This window comes from Haemaphysalis longicornis, unplaced genomic scaffold, assembly GCF_048455015.1.
Source record: "Haemaphysalis longicornis isolate Haplotype H1 unplaced genomic scaffold, Haemaphysalis longicornis Haplotype H1 scaffold_6, whole genome shotgun sequence".
NCBI classification, from domain to species: domain Eukaryota; kingdom Metazoa; phylum Arthropoda; class Arachnida; order Ixodida; family Ixodidae; genus Haemaphysalis; species Haemaphysalis longicornis.
In genome coordinates, this window is record NW_027526407.1 from 164,992,515 (window position 1) to 165,005,298 (window position 12,784).

The 12,784-nt window shown below is 43.3% G+C and overlaps 1 protein-coding gene across 6 annotated transcripts in view; it reads right to left on the bottom strand.

Annotated features, from left to right (window-relative positions):
• The window catches only part of Ryr (Ryanodine receptor), a 405,814-nt gene that overhangs the window by 27,203 nt on the left and 365,827 nt on the right, over nt 1-12,784 (bottom strand). For all 6 annotated transcript variants that reach the window (XM_077672818.1, XM_077672817.1, XM_077672813.1 and 3 more), the window contains 6 exons: nt 12,690-12,769; nt 10,552-10,650; nt 8,864-8,961; nt 5,127-5,330; nt 3,684-3,938; nt 340-493 (listed from right to left, as the gene is read on the bottom strand). In XM_077672818.1, coding sequence (XP_077528944.1) covers nt 340-493; nt 3,684-3,938; nt 5,127-5,330; nt 8,864-8,961; nt 10,552-10,650; nt 12,690-12,769 — 890 coding nt within the window. The remainder of the gene's footprint in view (nt 1-339; nt 494-3,683; nt 3,939-5,126; nt 5,331-8,863; nt 8,962-10,551; nt 10,651-12,689; nt 12,770-12,784) is intronic.

Below are 12,784 nucleotides of genomic sequence, written 5' to 3' on the forward strand. Positions count from 1 at the left end.
TGCGAGCATGTGCACTCCCCTGTACGAACAACAAAGCATATCATCCTCGTGAAGAATTCGTTACAACAAAGCCGACTGCACCACAAACATCACTTAATAGTTTTCAGCATCAAGCAAAACGAAATGAGATGGATACATAAATTCAAACAACATACCCTAAGTCAAAGTAATGTTAACATTTCAACACCACAAAACAATGCAACATTCGTCATATGTGTGGATTGTGCACAAGGCGGAGAGCTGAAGCACACGGCTTTAAAGTTTTGTACAACCAGTTGTATATGTGGTATGTTTAGCAAACTTATAGGCTGATCACACTTCCTTAGGCGCTTCCCATACCTGTCCGTCTAATGGAAGACCGTCTGGCAACTCCCCGTCTGGCGAGCCCTTGTCGTGGGGTGAACCCTTGCTCGTGTCCTCTTCTGTGGTTTGGTCAGCGTCATCTAGACTCGACTGTGGGCTCAGCGTTGACTTCGGTGGTGCCACATGGTACCTGGCGGAGAGACAAGACCGGTCACATAAAGTAAGCCATTGCCTTCCATATTATATCAAGAGTCGACCTCTTTTATTCATTAAATAAACCGTCCACAGTGTTTTAAATGCAGATCATTTCTTTAACTCACGATGTCACCCGTTCTTGGCGTTCGTAGTTGTCCGCATCGCTCGCCTCGACATGCCCGGCTCAGACGTTTCGCTATCGCGCGATCAACATTCGATAGCGCGCCCAGGCACGTTTCAAGTACACTCTCTTCCCTCTCTCGGACTCAACGTGCGCCGAGGCTGCCAATTTTACTGCTGAGGAGCGCGCTCTCGTCAGAAGTTGCCACAAGTGCAACAACATTAACGTAACGCAAACTACTTAACGTCATGCGCCCCCGGAAATGCTCTGCATTTGATGGTGCCCCTCGTGAGGGGGATGTTTCACTGCGTCGCCATGCGAACAGTTTGCCACGCTTTAGTTTCAGTTCCGTATCTCCCCGCCGCGGCCGTAGAGAGAAGGCGGCCGGCCGCGACTCTCGCCACCACGGCGCTGCGGTTGCGAGTTGCGCTAGGAAAGCGAGCGTCGTCTGCTAGCGGGGAGCGGAACGCGTTCCGCTCGGCATCTCCGGTCTTCACCACTTCTGGCTGCGCACTGCCAAAGAAACAACTTTAGCATTTTTTTTTCTCCACAGAGGGATGAGTTCTGAACCCGAAACTGCTGAGACTGGCACTAGACGAACTCTGGTGTGGCAACTGCGTTACAAGGTTTAACAAAACATCTTCTCAGCTTAGTCAGGCAATAAGCTTATTCAGTCTTAGACTAAGCTTAGTCAGCTTAGTCCTTGCCATTCAGAGCATACAAAATCAAGCGATCCGCATTGTCACTAATAGCTCACCCTACTCCAGTGCAGGTGATCTACTTCAAGACAATAAAATCCTACCTGTTCGTAAGTTATTTTTTTATAGCATAGCCGTTCTTTTGTTTCAATCGCGAAATGCACAGCTACCGTTTGATTTTATAGATCCAGTTTTCTTACGAAACAACAATATGACCCGATTTGCAACGAACCTTAACTTTTTGCTACCCACCTCACGCAGAAATTATGGAAAAATGACCTCTGCCTTTGCGGCCATTTCTTTATGGAATGACTTGCCTCTTCCTGTTAAATCAATGTCTACTTTGTCATTATTTAAAAAGGCGCTTAAAAGTTTTCTGTTAAATTATTAGCTGCCTGTTTAAGGGCTTTTTTGGGAGGCTTTGGGTTTTTGGTTATAAATTTAGATAAAATTATTTTGATTGACAATGTCCGCCATTAAACTAGATGTGATTTTCTACTTTTTTTATTTTTCTTCTTTCTTTCTCTTTTTTTTCTTCTTTCTTTCTTTGCGTTGCTTTTCGTTGGCTGATGTGTCACTTAACTTGTAATAATTACTCACCCCAATATACTGTGTAACTAATTGCCATTCAGTCGTATTACATGTTGCTCGTTTACTTGAACTAATTTATTGTTTGTTGTAATTCATCGAGGGTCCCGTTACAGTTTTTAGCTTTGGGACCCTCGTCTGTATAATACTATTACTGCACTACTTTTCTGGCATGAATAATAAACGGAATAATAAACTGAAACCAGTGGACCCTTGTTTATAAATTTATTACCACAAACTGAATAATTCTAAAGTGCCCTCAGATCTATCCTCGGTATTCAATTTCGTGGAATGCATGCAGGCAACCAAGTGTGCGCCGCCATATCTGTGGCCAAGCATCTGTTGCTAGGCGACGGTCTGCGCACGGCCCGCAGAACAGGCACCCGTCTTCTCCTCCATGCAACCGTAGCTCCATTCGATTCAGACGCGATTCCCTGCAAGGCCTGCACCGTTGCACGGTGCGCTGCACCAAATCGCTCGATTCGCCGCTGCAGGAAAGGTGTCGTGCACCGCGTCGCTCGACTGCTCATGGTGCAGCAGCGGTGCCGCCGCGGTGCAGAGAACCGCTGCACCTGCTACGGAGGAGATGCAGCGATTCGGTGCCGTGAGCGTTGGGGCGTTGCGGGAGGCAGGCGGCTACCGGCAGTTGCGGTGACCGTGGGAAAATGTGCGTCGAGCTCGAAGATACGCGGGACGAACTTAGTGTCGTTACGTCGGGCTCCGCGGTATGGCGGCACTTGTCCAGCTAAGCACGACTGTGAAACACATGACTGTGTTTCACGTTACGAACTTTTCGCCGAACATAAAGTATTGTCGAGTTCACTGTTAGTGCGATTAATAACATCTCTGTTGGCGCCACAGATTAGAATCGGATTGGAACGGAGCAGATGACGCACGCCGGTATCTTTTTTTTTTCTTCGGTGTGCGGCCACAGTGGCCCAAGCTGCGCCGTGTCCATGGCGCATCGGCCATGTCTGTGGCCGTTTCCAGTGCTGCCAAGCGAAGAAATTGACCGCTAAACTTTTCAACGAATACCGTCTATAGGAATGACAAGATGCCATTGCGACTTTGAAATGCAGGTCCTCCCAAGCAAGCTCCGTCAAACCGGAACATAAAGAACTGCGGCCTAGGCCATGGATGCATTGAAGCAGAGTCTTTAATCATGGCTCCTGTGCAGTGTCATGAGCACACATGCTATCTAAGAATGCCAAGTAAATACTTCATACCACTACTCCGAATCAGGCACCATTCTACATAAATACCGGTAAGCTGCCTTACTAAATCGCCACACCGCTTTTGGCGATTTAGTAAGGCAGGAAGTATGGAAGTTACCTTGAATATGACCTTCAAGTGGCATTCAATTCAAGTGACATTCAAGTGACATTCAATTGCAGGTATATATAAATGTTATTGTACTTATATCTGTGTACAGCAGGCCACTTACTAAAGTGGATGTTTTTGTGTACTTTAAGTGTTATTTTCAAGGCTTTCTGGTTTATTTCTGAAATCTGCTTCCCATTTATTGCTAAAATCTTCAATATTACCAACCAAATATGCACGCATAGCCTCTTTCTTCTTTGCATAAAGAGCTAACAAATTGAGGTATCGTTCAATGTTAGCAGCTTAAGTCATTCTATTGTCGTGTATGTTATCAATACACAAGGGGTCACACTACTGTATATTAGTTCAGAACCCCTTTCTGTATAAACTACATTCCATTGATGGTGTGCCTGCAGCCTCGCTGAAAAGACGAGGTCTAGTGATGCTGTCAAACTTACTTGACTTCGCCGTCTTCTTCAGTCTTTGTGATGTCCAAGCCGAAGGCGCGCATGTGCGGGGCCATGTCCGCCTCGGCCGGTAATCCCGTTCCTGCCAGGCCTGCACCCATGGCAGAGGGCCCTGCCTCCAGTGCTAGGGGTGGCCCGATGGCGCCCAACCCACTGTACTTCAGTCCCCTGGCATCTTCCTCTGGCACCGCGCTGCCTACCAGGGGCTGACCACCCATCAGACGCAGCGTCACCCGGACCACGCTCCTACAACAAGACAAGAAAGAAAAAGCAGTTTTCTCTTACTGTAAACATATACGTTGGGCTGGTTGGGTACACATTGTACCTTAAAACTTGGACGAAGTAGAAGGCAACCATAAGCACAAACTAATTATAATATTTGACTATGTATAGGTGAACATGTTAGCGTAATCTTAAAAAGGTCGTAGAAGGAAAGGAACCCGATCTAGGTGAAACAGCTAAAATTACAGAAACTACCTAGACAGGACACAGTTATAACCAGGAAAAGAGCAACATTACTTCTTTTTAGCCGTCGAGCTACGCTATCCCTCCTTAAGAAGTGCCAACGAAAGCACTCCTAAGGAAGGCACACCTGGGGATCGCACAGAACCCTACGTTTAAACCTGTTAGGCATAAAACTCCCACGTAGTGTGCACCTATATTAGAAGGCAGTGAATGTCGTCTGTTAACTGTGGCTTCTTTTTCGATAATTGTGAGGGTAAAACAGATGTGCCCTTTTTAAATGTTCTCCTAAACGTTGAGCTTGCGAGGACACATATAGGAGCATTACCACAAAGATTATTTTATATTTGTCACAAACGCACAATAGAGCTGTCTTTCGGTTTGCTGCAGGTTGCTGAGAAAAAAATCGCATAATGTAAATAATTTCTGTGTGTGTAGTTCATGAGATTGTGCAAAAAAGATTATGGAAGCTAAATTTCTGGTTGAAACCTACAACTCCAGTAACCCCTTCTTTTTCAGCGACAAAAGTTGAAGTGTCACCCCAACACTGATGAAATTACCAACAACCACGTTCATTTAGAGGAGGTGTGACCTTCAGTGAAAGAGGCTACCATAAAAATGCTGGTAGAAGATATACTACTAGTTCGTGATGTATACCGGAAACAGGCGTTCATCTGATGGTATCATCTTATAGCAAGGTACCAGCTTATGAAGGTACCAGCTTATAGGGAAAACAATATCTGATGGTTGACATTCTCTGATGGTTGATCAGATGACAACATCTGATGGTTGACATTACAAAGCTACTTCAGGGCTTTACAACGCTAGGAAACGTGGAGAAAACTGCAAAACAAATAAGATGCACGTTAACCCCGAAGCACGTGTTGCTTCTTGTGATATCAATACAATCAAGCTTCCTAATTTGCACCTAAAGTGAAGCAGTCTCTACTAAAAGCACTAGAATAGGCTCACCTTGCGAAGGCAAATATCATCCAGATGATATAGAAGAACCCGAAGAAGGACACCTTGAACGTCCCCAGGATGATTTCTCCCATGGTCATAGAACGCAGCTTCTGGTATTGGCGTCGAATGTTCGACGGACGCAGCACGGAAAGCAGTGCCCCGATGCCATCACGCAGCAGCCAGAACCCTTGCTTGAGTGGCTCCAAAGGCCCCCTGGAACAGACAAAAGTTGCAAGACCAACACATGTTACGTTTTAGCCTTCAACTGTGTGTGCAGGCTTGCCACAATCATTTATAAGGCGCACCTATTCTTTGTTGGCGCAAAAAACCGCCAACATGACCTTCAGGCCAGCTGTATAGAGGAGCTACATTCCGCATAATAACTTTATATTTCTTGGGCAATGTTCAGCCCAGTTTAAAGCAACAACAGCTATAACAACTTTGTGCCATAAAGACCCTTGAAACAATGTATGTGGTCCTAAGATTGCATCCTTTAAATTTTTTTGTGTGGGGAGCACGGTTTTGTTGCAATTTAACTCAACACGCCTCCAGTACCCCCTCTAAAAGCATGCGAACCGACATGCGTGGTTGCCACACTTCCTCACTGAAAATGTTGCTCCCGCATAAGTTAAAAAACTTGTCAATTAGTACACTTTACCGTGCTCTGGACGTCGCACACTGCGACACTCACTACATCCAGCCTCGTAGTACCAGTAGAAGTTTATGTACTGCCTTTCGCTACAAAAACAACGGCGACATTTTTCTCCACTTGCTGACCACATAAGTTCCCTTTGTCATAATGAACACCTATCGGCACTTGCCGTGCAGAAGACGGTTTTCTTTTCAGTATTCGTTCCTACAGAATCAAATAAAATACAATATTCAGAAGCGGTGTTTAAGTCAAACTGTTTCATATTACCAAAAAAAAAACACGCACCTGTCAGTCTGAACCAACATCCCTACGAATAGCACTTGCTTAACAAAACGGTATGTTATTATAAAACAAAGAGCAACCTCTGGCTACCACTACTTTTGTACCACCTGATGCAATGCGAAATCAATAAAATAGGGCAAAACAATTCGCAAAGGACTCCCGCAAACATAGTGACGCACACGGTTATTCCTAATCCTACTTGCTGCTCTATTGCTCTACAAAAATTTGTCAATATTTGGTAATGTCACCACTTACCGGGCCTAGCGTTCGAAAAGCGGCCTTGGCAGGCTTCTACCCAATAACGAACAATACTGTTCTGAATTATTTGAACTATCCAATTGTCATTTTTTATTTACATAGGTGCCTTTGTATGCTTGTCATACGAGTAAAATGTCGTGCTTCGTGTGCGCAACATTCCGTATGTGTAACACCCTTTAGTTCTGTAATGCCCCTTTCGCAATATCACCCCAGTGAAAGTGCGTACTGGCCTAAATGTACCCGTTACACTCTTTCCAAACATTTCATAACTCCACAGCCCCACGATACGTGTTACCAGCTACATATATTCCCATACAAACTCTACAGCTTTCTGTGTTTCAGCTTGCTATTCGCTTCCTTAAAAAACGTATTAGCCCACGTTTTTCATGTGCAGTAGTTTTGTTGTTGTCCACCGCTTCAAAAACTACAGAATATACGTTTTCAAGAGGTTGCTATGAAACGGCCCATCCCTGTCGTTTCCACAAAAAAGTTCTCCAACAAGCCCCGTCGACCGGGCGCTCAACTAAGCCTTATCCTTGGAACAAGGCCCTCAGGCTTCGGCAGGCAAACTTTCCACGTTGCTCTACCTGTTTCTTAGACTGCCAAGAATGCCAATCTTCCGCCAATCTTAACCCCCTTTGTGAAAAAGGATTGTCACTCCTGTTCGGACGTGCAGTGCGGTCCACTAATAAAGGGAACAATATAGCATTTTTCGCGATCCAAAACGTCTGCCTTAAGTTCACGTGCAGGTGTACGGAAATTACAACGGCGTGCCTCCGACATTTGGTCCTGAGCACCACCGGGGCATTCAATGAACAAACAAATGCGCTTAATTGTGTGCTTTGTGAGCGTAGGAACTAAATTTCCGTGTTCCCTTTAAATGTACACAACACTTTACACAGAATAGTATGTAAATGCGCGAAACAGGCCCACATGGTCCTCATTAGAAAATAAGATTAGAGGCTTCTCCTTGACATCAGTCAATTTCTTGTTGCGATCTCGCCCGTTATACTTTTACGGAGGAGCAGAGGAAACGGGGGGAAATGGTGGATAGCTGGCAGATTTGTAGTGCCCCTGTCACGGTAAAAAGATGCATTTGTACTGTTATCATTTGTGATTGAACTAGGCAGCTACCTTATACCAATGCTTTTCCATCAATTCCAACTTTCTCCTAAAATGTCCTAAAGATGCATGCTTCCCAAAACCCACTTTCTAGTTTTGCAAGCCCCCTCTCCTCATTACGTTGCCCGCCGGCTTCAGAGAGGATAGCAGCCGGCATACCACGTTTACAGCGCCATGCCCGAAAGCATTTCATAAAAAGTGCCCTTCGTACAAGAAAACTGATAAGGTAATAGGTATTTACTTCCACAATTCAGCAAGGAGCCTTTCTCATTGGCAATTGCAGATTCATCGGTGTAAGGTGGTGCCCCAAAAAATCAAAGCTTTAGCAAATAGTGTTGCTCGATTCCTTTAGTTGAGCAGAGATAACATTATTATCTTCCCGACCAATGTTGAAAGTTCTTGATTTCCTGCCCTTCTCTAAGGTCGTTTTTACAAAAACGCGTATTTACTGAAGTTATAGGGAAATGTTTAGTCAACAAGGCTTCCGGATTTTGCAAGACGCTATAGGCTATTACAGTATATACAGCCACAATGATGCCCAAGTATATTTATTTTATATGTGACATAATTATTCTTGGGAGGCCAATCTTTTATCTTTTTACGCCTGATTTAAAAGCAGTTTGTGAGGTATCATCGTTAGGCTTTCACATAAATAGTTTTTTTACAAAATATGTTCAGTATAAAGCAGTCTAATCTATTCTAAAAAGTCTCCACTTAAGACCGTAGCTCTGTTTTCAGGATTTTAGGGAAAAACACTCGCACTCAATGTTTAAATTTTTACCAACAAATGGGCATGAGTATAAAGCAGTCTAATGTATACTAAAAAGACTCTACTTAAGACCGTAGCTCTGTTTTCACGATTTTAGGAATAAACACTCGTACCCAATGTTTAAATTTTTACCAACAAATGCGCATGTTCTGTACAACATTAGACACTTCTTGAATCCTTATCAAGCCTTGCTCAGGTGATTTCAGCAATGTATCAGGGTATAGAAAATGTGTACCTAGACACGGGTACGGCATTTTATATGTTGAGCTTCTTATATTGTGTACCTATTTAGAACATTTTTGAGGCTGTTGACTTTTGGAATGAAGGATACGAATTTATATTACGCCCTTTCTGCAGACGTGCAGACAATTTAGGCGAGCTCGGGATCTTGATGTGCTCAATAATTTTGTTTATACCCCCGCAGTTTTTTCCTGCTTTCAACCCAAAAAAACACACAAAAAAACATTAAAGGTGTCAAATCATTCCGCAAATCATTCTTTCTTCTAAAGAGCAACTTTAGCCAAAGAGTTCCACCGAACCTTTTTTTACGTGGTTTCTAAGTGGAGCTGGGAGAAGTTACCAACACTAACAGCGGGCGAGAGAGAGCATCTTGTGTAAGTTACACAAGCAAGCTTCAACAGTACAAAGTAGAGTTCCACTCACGGAGGCCTTGAGTCTTCCGCACCCAGAAACGTGTACGGCTCAGCCTTGGCGGGTGGTTCGTCAGTATCTTCATTGGAAATGCTGCTAGCATGTTGCATCTGTAAAACCCACGGCACATAGTTCAGTACTCCGACACGAGCAGTACAACCTTAAAAAACAGGCAACCAATTAACAGCGGAGCAGTTTTAGCTGGCCGTAATGTATGGCGCCTAACCCGTAAAGCGTAAGAAATATACAAGAAAATGCTGATCGCTTGTGAGCGCATGCCTCGCGGCGGCTGCCGACTGTCCCCGGAATGCGCAGTGGCTTTAGCAAATAAAAACCTGCCGAAACCCTGGAGAAGTGAGAAAATTTCGGGGAACCAGCAAATGCTGAGCATTCGTGAGCACGTGCCTCGCGGCGATCGCCGAGAATCCGCGACACGCACACTGGCTTTAGCAAAAAATACCCTGGCGAAACCTCTGAGAAGCGAGAAAATACCAATAGCTCGATGAGCTTGCAGAACACTTGCCCACTCCGTATAATGGTTGCTATGAGCAACACGACGATATCGATGAATAGGACCACAAACACTACTTTTACAGTGTGAAGCGACGGGGGAACATGTTAATTAACAATTTTAATCTTCTACAAATGCATGGTGATATGTGCTTCCCTGCTCGTGTAGAAAAACATCGTGCAGCCTGGCTACAATTCAAGACTTGTGTGAATTGGTGCAAGATTCCCCAGTTTTTTCGGAAAAGCGTGTACTTTAGCAAATATAAAAACCGATAGCCGCGTTTTTACACAATAAAGTTCTCACAAGAAATTTCCAGATAAGTGGATGCAAATATTTTAATTTCGCAAGAAATTTTTTGAAGTCTCCACGCTGGCGCTATGAAGCGCCGAAATGTGACACTGCCGTAAGTATAAAAACCGTTTCGTCAGCTTCAATGAGCGATTCAGTAACCGCATAAACTAATGGAAAACATACATATCATTATTGTTTTATCTGGGGACAAATTTCCACAACAACACTTTTCATCTCACGTACAAATCAAATAAAGTGAGCTGCTGCACGGCTCAATATTATGGTTGCCACCATTGCTATAATATTATAGTTGCCACCATGCCTGTCGGCAGCCTACTTAATTTCGTTTCAAGTGCTCAAGAAATCCTCTCAGAGAAAACGTCTCGGTTGAAGATTTAAGTGAGACCCTTTTGTTCGGAATAGAGAGCATACACTTCACAAAAAAATTGGTTGTCTGCGCTTTTAGGATGAAGGAGATTTAAGTGTCATCCTTTTATGCGGAATAGAGAGTATATACTCAACAAAATATCGGTTGTCTACGATTTTAGAGAACGTTTTTTTTATTTTCAGCCCCTGCGTGTGCAACTACTCATAAATGACACAGTGTTTAACGCATATTCTAACACTACGAAGTACCCGTTTGCACGTCCAGCCATGCTTGTTTGGCCTATATGTGGCCCTGTATTCCGACCCAGGGAATCTTCAACTCAAATAGTCTGTTTTTTTTATTTCAGACAAGTGTCCAGTTAAAGAAAACGCATTCCCTTACACGGACGTTGCGTAAGGTTTCTTAGGTCTGTACGTCTGAGTGCTCAAACAAATACTCCGTGCTTTCGTAAAAGAATGGTGTTAAGAAAGGGCATGAGAATAAAAATGGTGTAAATATTCTACTACCCACCTCAAATATGGCATCTTCACAAAAGTTGACAAATGCCTCAAGTTTCTCTTTGTCACCGCCTTCCGTTACTATGCTGTAGAAGAAAGCCCTCTTGGACTCCTGCAAGAACGTGAACCAAAAAATGAACTCTTGAAATGTTTAAGCAAAAACACAAAATCATGGAAGGGCTCGGGGTTTTATAAGCAAAAGAGTGAGCAAAATTTCGAATGCTGCAGGTAAAATGTGGATGATATACTAGGCCCACGTTACACTCGAAGCGCCACGGCTGTAAGGAAAATAAAATTTTATTACGCCATCCGCGTTAACACCAGGATATATAAAGTAAATGGTTTCACATTTAAATAACCGAAAACTGACAAGTCCACCATTTGTCCATCTACCAAGAGGAAGAGAGAGAGAGAGAACTTTTTAATATGGGCTGGAGAGGTCAGCTCTGCTAGTGGCAGTGCTTGCTACGCCAGATGGGGACGATTACAATGCAGTGGAGTGAATGTGAGAGATTGGGAAGGTGACAATTAGAGAGAAAACAAAAGTTAAATAAAAATGGCATCAATGAAACGCAAAAAAAAACTATAAATAAAGTTCATTTAAACACTTTTTTATTTGCCAATAACAAAAAAACTGGCAATGTACATATTGAAAAAAACTTTTTACGTTCTACCTTCTTGCTTCTTCAACTAAAGATGTTCAATATGTTTTGTATTTTGCACACTTTTGCACTTTCGCGTTGTGAAGATGTCTTTCTCATTGCCGCACCAAACGTGTATTTGAGATAATGTTCGTAGATTATAAATGACTCTTTGCTTCGATTCTTACATATATTTTCTTGACCTCTTAAGGAGATATTGCACGTATATCAAGCGATCATTAGCAGGGCTTTCGGGGAGATATATACATAGGCTCTGTTTCTGTCACATACTTTACAACAGCCAAAAATTTTCCATTGGGCTGTAAAGTCTACAAATTTTGAAGCCTTCTTTATCTTTTCCCCAGCTTAATGCAGTATTAAGGTAACAATTACCACGGTGTGCAGACACGGCGCTGTCCACGTTTTGCTATTTTCGTGAAATTTGGTTCTCCAGTCCAAAATGAACGTCTAGAGCCATTCGAGGGTGTCCTAGACTCGCTGTCTCACATTTACAAAAATAAACCACTGCCTCATAAAAAAATTAAGCTTTAAACACTAAAACACCCGCCAGACTTTGGAATAGTCGATGTAAAAACTGCAACAAAAATGCAGCCGCTGTGACAGCCTTTTGCTTGAACTCTGTTGTAGCCCTGATGGAACAAATATTTTCCCAACCGGTCACTAATGCCTTGAATAATTATGTAAAACACAAAGCCACCCATCACGGGGCGAAATGTACAAGTGAGAGCTTCTAAAACTAAAAAAATGATTGCAACTCTTTTCGGGAGAAAAGGAGCAGAAGTGAATGTGACGTTCAGGATGTTATGTCTTAAGGACTTATTGCAGCATCAATTACAAACTGTGTTAGGTGCTGGTATGCGTGTGGCTCAAAGCTTTTCTCATTGAAGTGGATGATACCTTACGCAATTCTCTCTTTATCCAGGTACAAAAGATTCACGTGGGCGGAAATTTGCAAATACGCTGAGGAGCTAGGTCTCGTGTTTACACGTAATGCAAAAGAAAATTCATTCTACAGCGCAATAAAATTATAACAAGGCAGCGGACTCACCACGGTCACAATGCGGCGTGACGTACCGACTGCGATTGTAATCGCCGCGCACATTGCGGGAACATTACGTCTGATCTCACTCAACAGTTTCCCCTTCCAATAAGCATTTTGTTGGAGCATGCCCTTCATAATGTGACTATAATATGATGCCATGCCACTTAGAGACGCTGCGTCCTAATCACCCTTACATTAAGATCTAATTACACAGCTTCATAAGAAACAAACTCAAACATTCTTTCAAGAAATGGGTGATCAAAGCTACAGCAATGAAGCCATTGTTTACCAGTTATGGCTTAAGAAAAAAACACTATTTGAAGACGTCCGCTTTTGCCTTTAAAATGGAATCAGGAATAAAAATGCGAACGGGTGCAGGAGTTTTGCCTGGGGCTGAAAATGCCTGGGGCTGAACTGGACGTACTTGCGAAGGACTACAACACTTGCCTTAATTTGAGGCTTCTCCCACTGGTCGATGGTGGACTCCTTGATTTCAAAATAAACCCTTTCAATTCGTCTGCTGCTGCCTGCATTACAATACG